At 32.1% G+C, this 22101-nt stretch overlaps 1 protein-coding gene across 1 annotated transcript; it reads left to right on the forward strand.

Annotated features, from left to right (window-relative positions):
- Window positions 1–2310: 2310 nt before the first annotated feature.
- SoxN (SRY-box transcription factor soxNeuro) lies at window positions 2311–6450 on the forward strand. Its single transcript, XM_075735491.1, has 2 exons — window positions 2311–4201; window positions 4356–6450. Exons 1-2 carry the CDS (start codon window positions 3701–3703, stop codon window positions 5316–5318), a joined length of 1464 nt encoding a protein of 487 aa, XP_075591606.1. The 5' UTR covers window positions 2311–3700; the 3' UTR covers window positions 5319–6450.
- Window positions 6451–22101: the final 15651 nt, after the last annotated feature.

Consider the following 22101-nt stretch of genomic DNA (forward strand, 5'->3'; position numbering starts at 1 on the left):
TGAATGAATGACTGAGATATTGATCGGGTTTTTTGTTGTCGTTGTTGTTGTTGTTGTTATTGAATTCTTTTCATTTCAATTGAATTCATGTTTTTTTTTGTTGTTGTTGTTATGGAATATAAAAGAAATTTTTTTTTTTTTTTTGGTTTTTTTTCTGTTGGTTTGTTGTTGCTTTTATTGTTTTTATATACACACACACACAAAAAAAACCAGAAATGAATCGAATGAATGAATGAATGGATCATAATTGGCTCAATTTTCATGTATCGTACACACAATGGCAAGTAAGTGTGTGTATTTTGTTTCTGTTTCTGTTTTTTTTTTCACTGTTAATTTGTAAACATTTTATTGTGTTTGACGATGATGTTTTTTGTTTTCTTTTTAAATACGATATATTGATAACCGATTACGCCCACGCGTTTCTTTCTTTTTTTTTTTTTTTTTTTGGTTGGAAAAAAATCATTAGATTTTCTGAATACAATATTGTGTCACTAAACTCAGAAAAAAGAAAACAGCGTGGGAGGAGGGGGTGGCAACCGATCTATTTGTAATGTCCATCCTCAACAACATTTTTTTTTGCAATGATGATGATGATTTGTACATGATGGTTTTTTTTATCTTGTTAAAAACATTAGACAACAACAACAACTGTGCGATGTTTTTCATTCTCAAGATTTATTTGTCCACTGTGATATTAATCTCTCTTCTTCTTTTTTTCATCATTACCACTCATTCTTGATCATCTGAAGTAGCAGTGAAAAAAAAATCAAATTTATTTGCTATTGATGGGTTTCAGATGACCAAATCCACCGAAAATGATTGGAAATTTTTGTTTTGAATTTTTCTTTTTTGGGTCTTTATACGGCTTCTGATTTGTTTTTTTTTCTCTCTTTTTTTTCTGTTGATAACAATAGACAACCATCTCTTTATCTTTAGATATATACGAGTAGGGTGATATATGATGATCATAGAGAACCAATTTGGACAATGGAAACACCAAACAAAGCAGCAACAACAACAACAACAACAAAAAAACCTCCGGTTCAAAACAATGACACCGGCCGATTCTCCATTGATCAACTTTTGTACATTGAAAACTGTTGAATATTGGATTGGAATACGAATCAATCAGTGTCGTTTAAACTTGATTTTCATTGTTATTGGATTGTTGAATTCAGTTATTTATCCTTTTGTTGTGTTGATATTACCAAAAAAAAAAAAAAATCATTCAAATTGCCATTGTGACAATAACCATCTTCTTCTTCTTCATTTAATAATGATCATCATCATCATCATCATCATCATGATTTCAAACACACACACACAAAGAAAAAAGTAAAAAAAAAGAAACTCAAGTTTTTCATCATCATCATCATCAACATCATTACAATCATTAATTTGGCCTCAATATTTTTTTCGGTGTTGAATAAAAAAAAAATGTTCGGGTTAAAGACAGTAAGAGAGAGAGAGAAGCCTATTCTATGCTCATGTAGCAAATTTTCTTTTTCATTCATTCATTCATTCATCCATCTCTGGCTCTATTGATGTCATTACCGTCTATTGTTTCTTGTTCCTGTTTTTTTTTTTTTTTTTTAGGTTGTTGGCTTGGCTTGGCTTCACTATTACTATTCAATATATACCCGCCATCAGTTTTATATATACAAATTTTTTTCTGAGTATAAATGTTGAGATGAAGTACATGCGTATTGAAACGGTTTGTTTTTTTTTTTTTTTTTTTTTTTTTAGTTTGCAGACATTGTATGTGTGTGTGTCCCTTTTTTCCATCTTTCTTTCTCTCTCTCTCTCTCTCTCTCTCTCTCTGTCTCATTCTCTGTATGGATGAGTTGTTTTGGATGGTTTAAAAAAAAAAATAAAGAAATTGCGTGTTGGAATGTTTGATGAAGAGAAAAAAAAAGAAGGCGTCACCGTGTAATACCCAAATATAAAATGATCATCATGGTTTTATGTGTGTGTTGATAAAAGACAACAGCAATCTTACTGTTGATGCGTCTCTCTCTCTCTCTCTTTCTTTCTGTGTTTGTGTATGTATCATCAACATACACAAGTAGGCGGTCTTTAACCATCAAGTAGGATAGTCATATTATTAACAATAAACAATATAAAGAGGAATGGCCATTATTTCAGCTCATAGTTCATGTTATCATCATTCTACCTCTGCCTCTATTTTTTTTTATTGTTTTGTTTTGTTTTGTTTCTACCATACGTGAAGCAATACAACAGCCAATCGAGTTTAAGAGATTTTTTTTTATGATGTGATGAAAAGCAACAACAAAAAAGTGTGTGTGTTGTTGCTATTTGGTACACACTGCAAGCAAATATCACGACTATCTAATCTAGCTAGCTAGCCATGGCTACTAGCTCAATTAGTTTGTACAGGTCAATGCAAGCAAACGGACACAAGATACATACACACATAGCCAATGTAATAAAAGTGTAAAAGAAGAATTATAAATTCTCATCATCAACAACAACGACAACAACAACAACAACAAAAACTGTTATCTTCTATCCATCGATATTATTTTTTTTTCTCCTATTTCTAAGGGCTACAATTTTTTTTTTTGTTCCACAACCAACCAGTCAACCAACCAACTAGCTAACGAACGAACGAACGAACGAAAAAAAAGAAGAAAACTAACCAACCGACCAGAAAGAAAAAGATCCTTCTCTATTTTTTTTTCTTCTTTGGTTTGGTTTGTCATTGTGATGTGTTGTGTCACATATATACACACAAAAACGTACATCTTCTTGTCTTTACTGCTGTTTACTCTGTTTTTGTGTGTGTGTGTGTGTGCTATTTTGTTTTCTTTTTTTTTTATTGTCAAATTTCATCTTGAGTTCCAACAATACATCTCTCTCTCTCTCTCTCTCTTTCTGTCTATAGATCCATGAACAAATAGGACGACTGCAAAAAAAGTGTCCCTAGAAAATCTAACTAGTGTAGAAAAAAATTTTTTTTTTCTACCAATTGAATCTGGTTCTCTTCACAGCTTCACTTCATCTTGTCTGTGTGTGTATTGATTTTGTCTTCAATTTTTTTTTCTTGGGCTTTGTTGTAGCTGTGTTTGGACCCGAAAAAAAAAGAATACTCTCTCTATCCAAGTTTTGGTTGTTTCTACACTGTGTGTTTTTTTTTTGTTTGTTTGTGTGCATTATATCCGAGAAAAAAAAGTTTCAAATTCATTGCCCCGTTTTATTCGTCGTCATTTAATGTCCAAATTCAATATAATCTAAAAGAAACTCTTCAGACCAGAAATTGATCTTTATCATCACAAATCCATTGTCGATGACAACAAAACAATTTTCATTCAAATTCAATACACATAGTGTTTCAAATACCAAGTGTTTCAATTCGAAATTCATATTGTTGTTGTTCAATAAACTATTGTCATGATGATGATCATATAATAAGTTGACATTGATGATGCAAATTAAATTTTTCGATGAACAATAACTGATTTGAAAACAAAACAACCCGACGGTTGACAATTGTTTTTTTTCTGTTTTGTTTTTCGGTTTTTTTTATTGTTTTAATATATACCGTGATTGAAAAAAAATGTGTTTACATTGTTGATTGATTCAATCAATTCATCTCATCAATCGAATATTTCTATTTTCTGGTTATCTTCAATACAACTAAACATTCAAAACGGCATTCTATCATCCAACAACGGCCACAATGGCCACATTAGAACGCGATTATTCCGCGTATACACCATTTGGTTTGGCAGCAGCAGCAGCCGGCCATCATCATCCACATCATCATCCGCATCATCCCCACCATCAACATACAATGGATGCACATGATCTAAAAGCATTTAGCCATCATCATCATCAAACATCAATACCACAACAGTTACCATCATCGGTAATGACACCACCAACACCGACCTCAACACCAAATTCACAACAACAACAACAACAACAGCAACAACAACAACAACAACAACATCATTTACATGCAACAACAACGGCTACGTCATCATCGTCATCATCATCATCATCATTAAGTACGAATCATAGTTCCAATAATAATAATCAAAGTACACATCATCATCATAATAATAATAATAATCATCATCATCATCATAATTCAAATTCAATCAATAAAAAAGAAATTGATCGTGTTAAACGTCCTATGAATGCATTTATGGTTTGGAGCCGTGGCCAAAGACGTAAAGTAATGATAATGAACATGATTATTCAATCGATCGATCAATCGATCGATTTTTTTTTAAATCTAATTTTCTCATTTCCATTGATTAATGTTTTGATTTTTCTTGTTTTTTTCCATTTTTCGATAATTGTTTCTTTCCTTTTGATACAAAAAAAAGATGGCTCAAGAACATCCAAAAATGCACAATTCTGAAATAAGTAAACGTTTAGGTGCCGATTGGAAGGAATTATCTGAAATAGAAAAACGACCATTTATTGATGAAGCAAAACGTTTACGTGCTGTTCATATGAAAGAACATCCTGATTATAAATATAGACCACGAAGAAAGACAAAAACGTTGATAAAAAAAGATAAATATCCAGGTATTAATTCTACTGGATTATCATCATCAGCAACATCATTGTCATCGGATACAACGATGCCAACTAGCCGTAATCACCATCATCATCATCATCATCATAGTAGTTCATCAGCGGCTGCAGCAGCAGCTGCCGCTGCTGTACAACAAGTAAGCCGAGATATGTATGGCCAAATGAATGGTTATATGACCAATGGTTATCCAAGTGGTTTGATGCATGAAGCATATCAACAACATGCTGCTGCCGCTGGTTATAGTAGTGCTGCAGCGGCAAGTATGGCTGCTGCAAATGGTGGTTTATATGGTCGTTATGATATGTCACAAATGACGATGCCTGGCAGTTCAATGCCAATGCCATATATGAATGGTTCGACAAATTATTCATCGATGGCACCAATCTCTGGATCAGCATATTCATCGATGGGTTCATCAGCAAGTCCAATATCGGGCACTGGATCATCATCATTATCATTGAAATCAGAATCATCAGGTCATAGTGGTAATTCACCGAATACGATGGCAGCGGCTGTTGCCGCTGCAGCAACAGCTGTAAGACGACCGTGCAATACTGATTTACGTGACATGATTAGTATGTATTTACCGCCAGGTGAAGCGGCAGCTGCTGCTGCCGCCGCCGCCGCATCCTCTAATGGTGGTAATAATGGTGATCCAAATAATGTACAAACAACAAGATTACAACAGATGCAAAATCATTATCAAACCTCACCGAATGAACATCCAATGTCATTATCTCATATTTAATCACATCATTCATTCTTTCATTGTGTTTATGGTGTGTGTGTGTGTGTGTTGTACTATGTGAGCATTTCGGTGGGAGAAGGGCGAAAAAAAAACATTCAAATTCAATGTTTTTGTGTGTCACTTAAATCGAATCTCAATCCATCATTATCGACAAAAAAAAATAACCATTTCCTTGTTAAGTATCTGATCCGCGCCCTTTATTGGAAAAAAAAGAACTTGAATCAATTTGTGTCAAAGTTAATCTTCAAATTACATCACATCATTATCACCATCATCACTACGACCACCACCACTACCAACAACAACTACCATCATCATCATTAAACATATGAACGCCCATTTGTTCTTTTCTCATCATCATCATCATCATTTCTCACACTCATTGATTGATCATGATCATCATCATCATCAGCAACAACAAGACTGAATGGACAGAAAATCATACCCACTGGGCAGCTATTATGGATTTAAAAAAAAAATTTAGAAGAAACGAAAAAATTTTTCATCACATCACTTGCCACAAAAAAAAATACAAGCTACTAGACCAAAAATTCATCATCATCAGCATTCAATTAACGTTTTTTTTTTCCAATTTTCGTTCCAAACAAGCAAATAAAAATTGTTTCCAACATCATCATGATCAAGACCACCATGTTTTCTGTTTGTTTGTTTGTTTCTGTTCTGTTCTGCTCGTTTGTCAAACAAAAAATATCCAATTTCATAACAAACAAACAAAAACACAGTGGACGCCCACGCGGTTTTATTTTTGTAAAATAAAAAAAAAACGAAAACGAAAAACATTTTTTCTGTTCAATATTTATTACATCATCAATTTCAATTTGGTGTATAATGATGATCATCAACAACAACAACAACAACAACATCCTATTCACAAAAAACAGGACAATTTAATCTCATCTTATTCCACACATACACACTCACACACACACAGACATCTTATTCTTATTGGTCTCTTCATTTCTTTATTTAGATGGATTTTGATTGAAAAAACAAACAAAAACAAACACAAAATTTTTTTTTTTTTTGCGATTTGAACATATATCATCATCATCATCATTATATACATTAATATAATATGAAAAATAACTATTTGTAAATATATCGATTATTGATTAATCAAAAGAAAAAAAACGAATGAAAAAAAAATACAAAAAATTAAATACCAAAAATTGATTGATTCACAATTGATCCAATTTTCATTTCATAGCATCACCAATTTTTTTTCTCTCTCTCTCTCATTGATATTTTGTTGTTATTATTATTATTATTATCATGATTATCATTATGTCATAAACATTTTCAACAAGAAAATGGAGAATCGAGAAAAAAAAATTTTCTTAATAAATTTGCAATAATAATAATGACAATTTTTGGAAAGGAGAAAAAAAAGCCAATTTTTTTTTTATTAGCCATAATCATCAACGATTCCAGGTTCATTTGGAAACATGTAAAATATGGCCGCAAGCGATGATAATTGCCCATTATTATGTGTGTGTGTGTTATTTGTTTATATGTATGGCTAAAGTGTGCCATATGCGTGCCATGATCAAATAATTTCATCATCATCGAGTGAGTGAGTGAGTGAGTGATTGAGTGTTGATTTGATTTGATTTTGTTTCAATCATTTTATCAGTCAAACGAGGAGATATAGTAGTGTTTATGGAAGTAAATTTGTTCCGTTTGAATGATGATGATGATGATGATGATGAGAATATTGTGATTCATGAACAAAATAATACCCAGTGTATTAAGAATCATATATAATTGAACTTGACTTGATTTGATTGACTTGAATGATTTGATAAATCGTGTCGTCGTCGTTGTAGTCGATGAAATTAAGTCGTGTGCGGCGGCGGCCGCGTTGGCAATTATTATCATTTTCAATCAATCAATCAATCAATCGATCAAATGAAATGAAATAAAAACAAAACAAAAAAAAATCATCATTTCAAATCAAGTTCGAAGGTTAATTATATGCTTGACCTTGTTTACTACAAAAGAATCCCAGAGTGAGAGAGAGAGCGGGAGACAAAATGCTGGATTTGTCATTTTATTTCAATTTTGTTTGTTTGTTTGTTTGTTTGGTTGGTTATGATTATCTAATCAGCATATGAAAAACAAAAACAAAAAAAAATTCTGGTTCATCACATCCAGAGCGCCAAACAATAACATTGGATGGTTATGGCTGTATATGACAAGTGGTGACAATTTTTTTTTGTCTGTCCCCACACTGAGGTACGGTTGTGGTTGTTGTGGTTGAAAAAACGTCAATTATCTATCTATTGATCACTATGGTATTCATTGTGGACTATGGACATCATTTATTGTTCAATCATCATCATCATTAAAAAACAAAAAAAAAATCCCCGCCATTTTAAAAATATTTTCTTTTTTTTTTGTTACCACAAAGAATGAAGCATTTTATTCATTTTTTTTTTTTTGAATTTGACATTTGCATTGTTGTTGGTCTTCAAATCTCTTCCTTATGACAAATTTTTTTTTGTGCACAGAGAGTTTATCTCTTCATCATCATTAGTGGATTTTTTTTCTTCTTTTTTTTTTTTGAATGAAAATTTTTTCACATCAATTGAATTATGAAGATAGTAAGAAAGAAAATGATGGCCCACTACTACTTCTAGTACTACTATTTCTGTCTACTTTATTATCAAGATTAGGTTAATGGTCAAGCGACCATGCAAACAAAATATCCATTCATATCTAATCTAATGATAATGATCATTTAGTAGTATCAATGTTTGGATCAGGTGGTTAATGATAATTTAATGCGATAATTATTCAACAAAACACAGAAAGAAAAATTTTTCCATTTTGTGAATACGGAAATGAATGAAAATCCATCATAATCATCATCATCATCATTCAAAGAGAAAGATGCAAATTCAATTCCATCACATATATGTAAATTGTGTGATTACAGACACACACACATACACAAAATGATGTTTTGACGTTGTTGTGTCGTAGTCGTGTGGTGGTGGTGGTGGTAACGGTGGTGCCCAATGTATCATTCCATCATCATTATCATTATCAATTTCTTGTTATTGTTGTTGTTGTTGTCCATATTTTATAACATATAATTCAATTTGGCCATTTCACCATTATGTTTCGTTTTGTTATTGTTCATCACGATGATGATGATGATGATGATGGAATTTCGGAAAGAGTTGCTGTTGTTGTTGTTTTTTTTCTGGTAGTGGCAGCCATTTATAATATATATATGACATATAGGTTGGCTAATTTTTTTGTTTGTATGCGATTGAACGCATGGATGGATGGATGGATGGAGAGAGAAGAAAAAATCCTTTGATGTGATGACTTTGGCCGAGAAATAGAAGAAAAAAAACACTGAACAAAATAGCCACTGAGCATAATGTTATTTTTCTTGGTGTTTTTCAAATTGCTGACTCTATATATAAATCATCGTGATGATGATCATCATTTTTCATGATTAAGATTAACAGCCATTGGACGCTTCAGGCAACAATCATAATCCTTTTTTCTTCTGCTACCACTACACATATTAATCCAATCTAATCAAATCAACAAAAAAAAAAAAAAAAAATTCTGGCGAAAAACAACAACCTGAAACCATGCACCGATGATAATCAAGCAAAAAAAAAAAAAACTAGCCAGGCAGGCATGCAGGCAAGCCACCATGATTACAGTTATTTAATGGCCAATTAAATTGTATATTGCTGATCACAAATGATGATGATGATGATGTTTTATACGACTATTGCTCAACCATGCAGACACACACAGGAGGAGAATGATCAAAGATCATTGTGTGTGTGTATGTGTGTGTGATATATGGTGGTTTTCTATCCATTATACCACCACAATCCTAATCATCATCGTCATCATTATCATGGTTTTTTTTCCATAAAATAATAATGATATATGGTAGTTAATTTGATGATCATCATCATTATAGTTTGTGTGTGTTTTTTATCCACAAAAATTTCATAGATCCACATCATTGTTGTTGCTGTTATCTTGGATCTTTTAAACTAGCTAAATGATCCAAGATGTGTAGAGAGAGAGAGAAAAAAAAATACATAAATAAATAAATAAAATAACAGGTTCGATTGCACCTGAAAAAAATTGTATGTATTCTGGCATAATATAATGATGAATCCTTATGATTGCTGCTGCTGCTGCTGCTGGTAAAGTGAACAACTACAATTACAACAACAAAAAAAAACGGATATATCGAGTACTACTGAACATATACATATTTCTCTATCTCTCTTGGGCAAAGAATTATTATTAGTAATCTAAATTGACAATACATTTTCGATGATGGTGATGGTGATGGCGATGGCGATGGCGATGGCGATGGCGATGGCGATGGTGGTAGATCATCATCATCATCATCATCATTGGGTTGACCGGTTCGTAAACAACAACCAACCAGCCAACAAGAGAGAGAGAGAGAGAGAGACTTGCTTCAATGAATTCTTGGGCGTGTGTCACAAAATTTTTTTTTTCTTCTATTTTCATTCCATTTTGTTCGTTGGTTTATTTTTTTTTTTTTTATTTCATTTCACGAAGATGATTTGTATTGCGATAACGCACAAAAAAAAACGTTTGAAAATGATGATGAATGAATGGAATGGAATGGAAAAGCCTAAAAAAGCAGCAGCAGCAACAACAACAACAACAACAACAATGACTAAACAGAATGATGATGAAGGAAGCAACAACAACAACAACAAAAACGGAAGCAAATAATGAATAGATGTCGATTGTGTCCTGTGTGTGTTCATTCCAGCAATAAATATATGGATATCGTTGTTGTTGTTGTTGTCGTTGTCATCAATGTTTTTTTTTTTTATTTTGCCTGATTCGATTCAAACGGCTAAATTTTTGTTTTTTTCCCGTTGCTGCTGCTGCTGTTGGTTGATTATTTCAAACGAAAAATTTTTTTTTTCGTTTATCGAATATTTTTTTTCGCAGTTTTTTCCTCCTCTCTTTCCTTTCGGTTATTATCATCATTACCGCAGCAAAATAATGACAATGACAATGACAAGCCAGGAAAACCGGGAAAGAGAGAGAGAGAAAGAAAACGGGACATAATGATGGTGGTAGATAATTATTAATTAACTATGGTTCAACTAGCCATTATCATCATCATCATTTGACCAAACTATGGTCATCATTAATGGTGTAGTGACCAATCAACAATAACAACAACGACAACGAAAAAAAAAAATCGAACGGAATTCACTATTTAGACACATATCAGTTCCAAATAGTCGATATAGATGATGTCGAATGAATCGATATTCGTCGTCGTCGTCATTGAGAATTTCCAATTTTCTTCTTTGGTTGCCACACACATACCCAATATTTCATTTCATTCATTTTCAAATGTCCATTAATTAGCTTTTTTTCCAAATAATCTATTTTTCGAATGTCAAAATACGAATTTTTTTATGCTGCTGCTGCTGCTGCTGTTTGGTTCATTGGTTCATTGGTACACAGCAATGATGATGAAAGAAAATCGAAAATGTTTGGCCCAAATTCAATGTGTAAATATTTAATTTGTCCATCACCATCACCAATGCCACCAATGCCATCACTATTCAATTTTCATCAATTCACGCTAGCTAACAACATTTTCGATTGGCTTTTGACGTGTTTGTATAAGTTTAGCTATGTTTTTTTCTTTTCTCTTGGTGACATTTACACACACACATTAGATGATGATATACGATGAATTTCTGGCTTTTTATCATTCGAAAAATATCGATGAAATCCATCCATCACGATTGAATGAATTTAGCGAATTTTTTTTTTCCTTACACAAAATATCTGGAACTTTGGTTTTTTTTCCTCTTTCACAAATTGAATCAACCAGATGAAATGTGTCTGAAACAGAGAGAGAACGAGAGAAACCGGAATAAATAAATGCAAAAATGTCGTCATCATAATGGATTGAAACGGAAATAGAAGCGAGATATTTTAGAAAAACAAACGGAAGTGAATCGTGTGTGTGTGTGTCACACAGTGTCATTTTGAATGATTCGAAATAAAAAATCAATTTCGGCTATTTCTACATTTTGTACCCTTTTTTTCGGTTGTTTTATTGAAAAATTGATTTATTAAAAACAAAAAACAAAAACAAAATCAATGTGACCAAATTATAATGATGACCAATGAAGTATAGAAATAGAGAGTTGTAGTAGTAGTAGTAGTAGGAGGACAATCCACATATATGAATCTGGCTACACACGCGCATCCTGAAATGAATTGATGGACGAAAAATAGAAAAAATTGTCATTTTTATCAAACTTTTTTTTTCTGGCCACTTCCTATGATGTGGCCGTTGGTTTGTTTTTTTTTTCGTTTCTGTTGTATTCGCCTCAATGAATTTGTATTTCTGATTTTTTTTTCTATATTTCTGGCTAATAATAATAACTGGTTGTATGTGTCACCGTATGGAACATCAAACATCAAACATCATCATCATCATCATCATCGTCATCGTCATCAACCGAAATGGATTCCACCCAAAACAAAACAAAAACAACGATGATGATGATGATGGCAATTATATGATTTTTTTTCTGGTGGCCAATCCATCATCAACCAGAATAGAGAGAGAGAGAGAGAGAGAGAGAGAGAGAGAGAAAAAAAATACCCAGCCCAAAGATCAAAAAAAAAAAAAAAAAAAAATGCTGAACAAAATGAAACAAAACAAGTGAATTAGACACACACACATATACACATCGTACACAGACAAACGAACAAACAAAAACACACAACAGTGGCTATTTTAACATAAAAGTCATTTTTATATACCTGATTTCATTGAATGAAATGAATAAATGTTTGATTGATTGATGAATGAGTTGAAATTAATCAAAAAAAAAAAAAAAAAAAAACGAAACAAAACGAAACATTTTATCCATCGTGGTTGATAATGATGATGATTTCCATCACCATCACCATCAAATGGCACACGAACACTTATGTACACTGTATATTATGGTATTGGTGGTGGTGGTGGTCATTGTCATTGTTTTGTCAGATGATGTTATGACGACAAATTTTTTTTTATCCAACATCAACCATTGATGATGGATAGAATGAAATTATCATCAATTGAAAAGAATGATAAGGGATTCATTTCGTTTTGTTTCGTCAATGATGATGGAAATGTTGGAATGTCACGTTTTTTTTTCTATTTATTTCATTCACTCTTTTTCATCAAATCTAATATGGATGGAGATGGATATCCACTGGACTATGTCAGGTGAGCAGCTCTAGTGTCCTGAAAAAAAAAAATCTTGATGGATTTTCTTTTCATTTTTCATTTATATACTGGACATTTTGTTTTCACACACACACATGCCGGCCAGTTATTGTTTTGGTCAAAAATTTTTGTGTGTGTGTAAAAAAAGAAACCAGAATAAAATATAACGAACATGTCTATCATATCCAATCAATCCATTTTGGTTTCATTTCAAATTCTCATTGATGATGATGATGATGGCTTCATTTTCGCCATTATTTGACACATTATTTTAAAAAGGCCAAAAAAGAAAAAAGTTTTGAAATTTCATCCATTCACTTTTGTTACTGCGTTTGTGTGTGTGTAATAGTCATTTTTTTTTAAAAAATTTTCATCGTCATCAACACACTTGTTCGTTGTTGAATGGAATTGAAAAAAAAAGACAATCACACACACACATACACAATACATTCAAACTATTGATCCAAATTTTTACCACAACTTTGTCTGTTTGTGTGTTTGGTTTCTGCAGTTGGCACGTTTATTTTGTTTTCGTTTTATCTTCAGGCCACAATGCGTGCATATGATGTGATGTGATGATAATGATTCCAATTTTTTTTTTTTTTTTTTTTGGTATTTGATAATCCAGAGTTTTTTTTCTTTTTTTTTGCTGGAAAAAAAACACATAACAAGCCTGAAGACATTTTGAGATTTTGTGACGATTCCACACACACACACACACACACACACTAACCACTAACCACAATGTCAAACGTAGGGCTGAGAATTTTTTTTTTTTCGTTTTCGTTTTCGAATCGTATTTTATGGCTTTTGACCCATGGGGAATGACACTACAAAGGTGGTGATTAATACAACACTTCTGTTTATGATAGTTAATTAGACAAAAATGCAAAAAAAATTTGTTATCTTTTCGGCCATAATTCCAATGGGAATTTTCAAATCACAATTCGATCCTATTATCATCCTATATGTCATTATGAAATGGCAATGACACCACCACATGTTGGATTACAGCCACTTTACACATACACTTTATACAGTGGTGGTGGATCAAAAAAAAAACAAAAAAAAATTCAAATTTTAACAACACTAAAACAAGACAAAAAAAATGACCACAGAAAAATGAAAATTAGATTCAAATTTGACCTTTTAATAATCAAAAAAAAAAAAAAAAATTTTTCATTGTATGGTCAGTGATGCAAAACAAAACAAAAAAAACAAAATATGAAATGAAAAATTCATTCGATTTTCAATTGGTCAAAATCGTTTTATAATAATTGTTTCATTTCTGTTAATCCTCATACATTATTATGTTTGGTTATGGTTCATTTGGCAAACATTTATCATTATTAACCCCCCACCAAAGACCAATTCACCCCACCCCCACCATCAATGAATGAATAATGAATAGATTTAAATGATTGAACAAAAAAAAAGTGTCGATCATGATGATGATGATTATGGCGTTATGATTTTGTAGTTAATTTGATATAATTTAAACAAAACAAAACAAAAGTTAATTATGATTATCGAATCGAATTGAATAAATGGATGAATGGATGGTTTTTCTTTGCTCAAACAAAAAACCGAAAAGACGATTATCGGTGATGATTATCGATGATGATGATGATGACGATGAAAAACTTTGAAGAAATCTGTTTTGTTTCGATTTTGAACAAAAAAAAAAAATTGGAACAAGAAAAAGGTTTTTCTCTCTGTCTCTGTCTGATGATCACATACTGTGAATTTGGCAAAAAATTTTTTTTCCCTTGATTATTACAGATGATGATGATGATGATGTCATTACGATTGGTTTTTAAAGATTTTGATTCGATTCGAGCGTATACAGCCTACAGCCATGTGTTCTATATGCCATCAATGTAATCATCATCATCATCATCATTATCATCAGCGACAACAACAACCGACCATGATTTTCTAACAGTTTTTTTTCTCAGTTCAACAACAACAACAACAACAACGACGACGACGACGACGACGATCAATCCTGAGAGTTTTATGAATTCTTGGGACCTTGGTATATTGCTTGGCTTGCTTGATAATGTGACAAGTTACAAGATTGATGAGTATTTTTTCATCATCATCATCACCATCAAGTCAATTTACCGAATTCATTCTTGTTCTCTCTACATTCGACATTTTTATTCATTCATTCTTATCCACAGCCAAAACAAAATAAAAATAACGAATGAAATTCGAATAAGATGATGATGATGATGACTTGTATCCACTTTTTATTTCTGGAACATGAAAAATTTCATCGATCGATCAATCGATCAATCAATCAATCAATCGATAATTTTGGTTGTCTTTTAAAAGAATTTTTTTTTTGTTTTCTTTCTTTGAAAATCAATTGTTGGTGATGACGATGATGATGAAAAATTCATTTTGTTGTTGTTGTTGTTGTTGTTTGGATAAATTCTGCCAAGATCAAGAAAAAAAAATTGGTTTTTTTTTCATCCATTCGGGTCGAGAATTAATTACCTTTTAGAGAGAAATTATTTAATTAACACCAGGACAAAAAAAAATATTTTCACACCTTAGAATTGGAAAAAAAACAACTACAATATGGACAAGCCATACATATCCTTGGTGTCCAGCAAAAAAAAAAAAATAAAATAAAGGGATCGTCCATTAACAGCTGATATTTCAGCTGTTTTTGGTATACCAATCAATTCTATAATAACCCAAGTGTCAAAATAGCGAACCATCATTTGTAATAATTAAATTTTCGAAACCATAAGTTATATATTATTATTATTATTACTACACACTAATTTGATTTGATTTGACTTTGATTTGATTTGATTTGAATTCCGTATTGCCGGTTTTTTTTCCACATTATTAGATTATGTTTTCACACACACACACACACACGCGCGCGCACATCGAATAATGTTGTTGCTGCCTGTGAACAAACAATTTGTCTATCTGTTTTTTTTTTTCGTTCACGATTTTCATTTGTTCCGTTCTGTTTTTTTTTTGTGCGGTCTCGATGATAATAAAATGTTATATCATCACAAGAGGAAAAAAAACCCGACGAAAAAAACAACAACACAACACAACTGGTTGGCTGTCCAGCCCAAACGATTTAGATTATCGTCACGGGATTTTTTTTAAATTTTTTTTCTTTCTTAATATTCGTCATCATCATCATCATTCTGTCAATCAACTAATGATATATATCGTCGTTGATTCTACGTCATCATCGTGGCGGTGGTGGACACAACATGACAGAATATCGATATTGTACACACACACACACAACGAAACAAAATTCATGAACAAATTTTCAATCATCATCATCATTGATGATGATGATGAATATCGTGCACGGATTTTTTTTTTTTTATTTCATTCTCATATTTTTACCATCACCATTGCTTCCTTACCTCATCCCTCCTTCCTCCAGCCCCCGACCGCCCCGCCATCCAGAAAAATCTTGACAAAACAATAATCTTTCAAGATGATGATGATGATGGCTTTGATCATTTGTCCAGTTGTGTTTGTGTATGAATGTGTGTGGATAATAATGGCCAATATGAAATAAAAATTATTATTATGGTGAAATTGCAAGTTTTTCATCAGATTTTTTTTTGCAGTTTTCTTCTTGGTTGATGATTAGAAGGAAAGGCCGCATCGAATACGATGGATAACATGGATTTTTTTTTTTCGTTGATGATGAATGTTTAAATCTCTCTCGCTCGCTCTCTATCGCGTTGCCGTAATAATGATATAGGAGATGACGATGATGATGAGATTTGTGTGCAAAAAGCCGTAGCAAATAAACATGTTTTCATCTGGCGTCCATTTTCCATCATTTTATCCTATCCTATTCGTATTCATCCGCTTCAAATCTTGTTTTTTTTTCTTGGTTGCCGCGTCTTTGTATTGGTCATCATCATCATCATCATAATGGACAACAACAACAATATTCGTATGATGATGATGAATGGCAATGATGATGTGGATGAACAACGAATGAATGAATGAAATGTAATGAATGAATCAAACGAATATGGCCGAATGTAGCTAGATGATGAAAAAGAAGCAGATATGGTCAGATAAAGCAACAAATGGATTGAAATGACGAGCTTTACTATTCTAATCTCTCCAAAAGATTTCAAGATTCATAACTAATAAATTGATCAAATTAATCGAATCAAATTAATTGGAAAATTAAATAGTTTGTGTCCAGCAAATGAATTCATGATTATCTTGATGATGATTAAATCAAATCAAATTTTGGCGCCCAGATAATAATGAAAACTAATCTAAATGTCGATTGTTTATAATGAATTTGATTAGATCCTTGATGATGATGATGATGATGATCAATCCATCTAATGGCGCTCGGACTTGGACACACACAGTAGTTTTCCATATACAAAAAAAATACTGATCATGATCATTATAAAAATGAATGATGATGATGAAAAATTCATTGCGTGCAAAATTTTTCATTGCAACATAAAAAAAAATTATTCAAAAATCATCATCATCATCATCATAATCATCATGATTGCCACCGCCACCACTATCACCATCATGATCATCATCAAATATTGAAATCATGACTTGATTTTTAAACTTGAAAAATGATGAATTTTACTCTCTCTCTCTCTCTTCATCGCTTGTCACAAATTGAGACATTGTTTTTTTTTCTTTGATCATAATTGACCAACTGGTGAAAAAAAAAATTTACAAATTTTCAGCCAAACGAAAAAACAAAACAAAATTGATTTTCCGGATCATCATCATCATCATGGGATGATAATTTGCCAATGATGATGATCACCATCACCATCATCATTGATCATAATCATCGTGATTGCAACAATACAAAAAAAAGGTGTTTGTTTTGTGTTGTGTGCATTGTGTGATTAGATCATCATCATCATCATCATCATCGTCATCATCGGGAAAAAAAACGGGTTCTCTAATTAAAATTAAACCACAATAAAGTCATCCGTCATCTTAAGACGACGACATAATCAAAATGATGATGATGATGATCATCATCATCAAGATCATAATCAAGATGTAAAAACCAAGAAAAGATTCGCCTAAAACACACACATTTTCTTCGATAGAAGGACGAGAGAGAGAGAGAAAAAAATTCTAATTACAATTGACTTGAATCGATGACGATGATGATGATTATAATGATGATGTTCGCATTCGATTAGATTTGTGTGTGTGGTTTTTTTTTCTTTTTTTTTTTGCTCGAATAAATATTATACGAATCAAAAATGAAAAAAAAAATGAAAAATTCCTCCACCCCGCAACAATGGATGAGTAAGCCGAGAAAAAAGGTCCAGTGTACGATGTTTTGCTCTACTGGACAATAATGTGGAGAAAACAAAAATTTGTCTGTTTGTTTGTTTGTTTGGTTTGGTTTGGTTTGGTTTTGTGTTGTCCAAGATCTACACAGATCTTGAGATTGTGAAAGATGAAGATCATCATCATATGATCACATGGATCAATAAAATGATTTTTCATCATCATCATCATCATCATTGTGTGTGATGGTCGATCATTTTTAAAAGTTTGATTCGGTTCTGGTTGGCCAGAAATAATAAAAAAAAAACGAAATGTCAGGTGTACACTGGCTGGCTGACTGAAATTTGACTTTATTCATCTTCACCGAAAAAAAAACTATTAGAATGATTACTATCATTACAATTTTTCGTTTTTTTTTTCGTTCAGATTTGAATGATGGATAAAAATTGTTTTTGGTGGTGGTGGTGGCGATGGTGGTTATTCGTCAAAATTGGCCATATGGATTCACGATATACACATGATGATCGGATGAATTTTTTTTTTTTTCGTTCTTTTCCATATTCGTGGCAATGGTGAGTGAAAAATTTTCATTGTGGTGGCGTCAGTCGTCGTCATCGCCATCGTCATCGTCCAAGACGATGATGATGATGATGATGGCCACACGAAAACAACATGTAATTTTATTGTGATGCAAATTTTTAATTTATTTAAAAAAAAATTCCGAAAAAATAAAGTTTTGTCGTGTGTGTATGTTGAATTGAGATTCTTAGTTTCGGTTTCGAGGTTTTTCATGGGCATTTTTTTTCTGGCTGGCTGAATGGGATAAATTTTTTTTTTTGTTACACACGACTATCATCATCACATTTTTTTTTCGTATTTATTGATTGAATAAAAATCATGATTATTGATCATCATCGTCAACATCATAGATAGATAGATCGATCGATCGATTGATCATCCATAAGAAGGATTTTTTCTTTTTGTCTGATCAAGATTGATTCACACAGCACAACATTGATTGAATGTGAATAAATAAATTGAAAAAAAGAGGTTTTTTTTATCTAGAAGAGAGAGAGAGAGAGAGAGACTTGATGTTGTTGTTGTTGTTGTCCATTTTCACGAACATTTTCTATTCTCACACACGCACAGACACACACACACACACACACACACACATCAGTTTGTAAAAGTTTTTCCACAATTCTTTCAACAACAACAACAACAACAACAACAAAAATTAAATTATATCCAACCAGAGAAAAACATTGTGTGTGTGTGATTGCATTTTTCCGGATTCTCTATAATTCCGATGTTGAACCGGTTTCAGTGTGTGTGTGTGTGTGCAAAGAATTTCTTCTACATATTGATTGAATTATTTCGTAATCAATATATATATATATTCAATTATTGTTTTCAAAAATTTCTACAATTTCAATGTGACAAAAAAAAATTTTCTTTTTTTTTCTAATCACAAACAACCAATCAAACAAACCGGTGATGGTGTTTGAGAAAATTTTTCCATTGAAAAAGTACCGTTTCATTTTGTTTTGTTTCGTTTCGTTTGGTTATGTTCAACAGAAATTTTTCTCTCTCTGTGTGTGTGTGTGTGTGTGTTTTTTTTTTCTGTAATGTAAACACATCTATTACACACAAGGTGTAATATATGGAGCCAGTGAGAGGCAGAAAGATATATCACCGATACACTTTAGGGACTTCGACTTGTCATCATCATCATCATCATCATCATCCGTACAAACATTGTTGTTGAACTGTGTACACTGCACTACACTACACTACACTACTATGGCTTTTGTCTGTGTGTGTGTATGTCTTATTATTTGCTTTGGGCGACAATCTATATACGGTAATCATCATCATCATCATCATCATCATCATCACCGTATATTATGTTTGTCGAAAAAAAAGAAAGAAAAATAAATAAACTCCTGGAGCGAATTTCGATGATCATGATGATCATGGTGAAGACTACCGAATTCGGTGTGTTGGTTGTTTTTTTCTCTCTTCATGTTCATGTCAAAAAAGATATTTATATCTATCGAATCGATTGGATAGATAGGCAAGATACAAACAGACACACACACACACACACACAAGTTGTCTATAATTTGGATTATACTAATTTTTTATTTTACACATTCAAGTACACCCACAAAACGATAATTTTGTTTGATCGATAGCCATTGATTGATTGACTATTTTTTTTCCATGATACATGTGATCATCATCATTGCATTTAATGTGATAAAATAACTGTACATTTACCATCATCATCATCATCACACACAGATTGTCAACATGAAAAAATTTTTTCAAACTTTTTTTCTTTACTGTTCTATTTGACAGACCACACATATGAATGGAGAAAATGACAAAATGGAATTGAAAAAAAAATTCGCCAAACTTGAATTTGTTTGCCATACGTATGGCGTGTGTGTGTGTGTGTGTGTATGAAGGATGTTTACCTTGGTGTAGAAGTTTGAATGAACGAAAAAAGATTATTTCTTGTTTCGTGTATTTTTTTTTTTTTTTGATCATCATCAAAGCCAAATAATGACGATGATGATGATGATGAGCACTCAAGCAAATCTTGATTACCATTGTTGTTGTTGTTGTTGTTGTTGTTGCTGAATTGCATATACCGCACATACATTTTACCAGAATAAATGAATTTGAAGATGATGACGATGATCAGCAGTAGTTTGTTCGAGTTTTTCTTCTCTATATAAATTTTTCTCTCTTGAATTTTAGTTTGTCGAATCGGTCTATCGTCACCTGGTTCAATGATTTCGATGATGATGATGATGAGTTGTTGTCATCATTATCATCATCATCATCATCGTCATTGAATGGCACGCGTATGAATCGAATCGAATCGAATGTGGAATTTGAATTTTTTCTGCATTTTCGTTGTTGTTTGTTGTTTTCCTACCGAATGAATGAATGAATGAGTTGACAAACGCAATTTATAGCCAGGAAAAAAAATTTTTTTTTCTCCCATTTTCGTTTCGCTATTTACTGCAAAATCGATGAATTTTATTTTTCCATCCATTCATCCATTCAATCGACCAAATATAAAACAAAAAAAAAACGAAAAAAAAATTCATATCCTGGTCGCTTTGCTATTTAGAAATATGGCGCGCGAAAAAAAATGAATTCATTTCGCGCCATACCTAGGCAACAAAGGAGTGGTTGCTTGCTTGCTTGCTTTCGTCTTTTTTTCTCAATTTCGTTACCTTGAAACAATTTAATGGGCAAGCCTTTTTGTTCATTTGATTTTTTTTGTTTGATGCACCTATGGACCTTTACAACAACACATTTTTTTCCGCCGCTCTAAAATCGTGACCATAATTAAGAACTGCAATGTGAGAGAGAGAGAGAGAATGAGAGTCTAATTAATTACACAATTAACACACACTATAAATTGAGTGAAAAAAAATGAACGAGAAAAAATATTGATTATGAAACAAAACAAAAAACAAAACACAAACAGAAGAATAAATCAAAAAAATCTATCATTCCTTCATTTCATTTGCACACTTCATACAAATATTATGACATTTGACCTTCGCTATTAAACGTCTATGTTTGTCTGTTTGTTTGTTATTTGTTATTCATGAGAATTGAATGGCGTGATGCCACGGTACCACCACACGGTGTTCATTATTATATCGATCGGGATTAGTCAGTATATATATATCGATAATGATGATTCTACAGAATCAAAAAACATCTATCCATAGTTGTCGTAGTGGTTGGGCAGCAGCAGCAGCAAAAAAAAATTATCATTTTTTTTTTTTTGGACAAATTTCAATCTAAAACCAGCTATTATCGTCATAATCATCATCATCATCATTAGTAGAATGATGAATATTGTGATGAAGAAAACACGTTTCACTTATTCTTACCCTCCCCCCCCCAAAAAAAAAATGGCCAATCAAAGAGCAGTAGTAATAGGAAAAAAATGGTTAATCGGAAATTCTGTGATTCTACATTCTCATTTTAAATATAATTGTAATATACTTCATTTATGATGAAGAAGAAGAAAAAAATAAAAATCATAATCATCATTTGAATGGAAAAAAATTTTTCTTTTCTTTTCTTTGCAATTTTTTTTTATTGTTGAATCAAATGAAAAAAAAGAAAAAAAAACAGGTC

This window comes from Dermatophagoides farinae, chromosome 1 (genome assembly GCF_024713945.1).
Source record: "Dermatophagoides farinae isolate YC_2012a chromosome 1, ASM2471394v1, whole genome shotgun sequence".
NCBI lineage: Eukaryota > Metazoa > Arthropoda > Arachnida > Sarcoptiformes > Pyroglyphidae > Dermatophagoides > Dermatophagoides farinae.

What these genes read in the sequence shown, in the direction of transcription:
- SoxN (XM_075735491.1), top strand. Translation starts at nt 3,701, where the DNA reads ATGGCCACATTAGAACGCGATTATTCCGCGTATACACCATTTGGTTTG. An exon ending in GCCGTGGCCAAAGACGTAAA is followed by an intron (nt 4,202 to 4,355) that starts GTAATGATAATG and finishes TACAAAAAAAAG; the next exon opens with ATGGCTCAAGAACATCCAAA.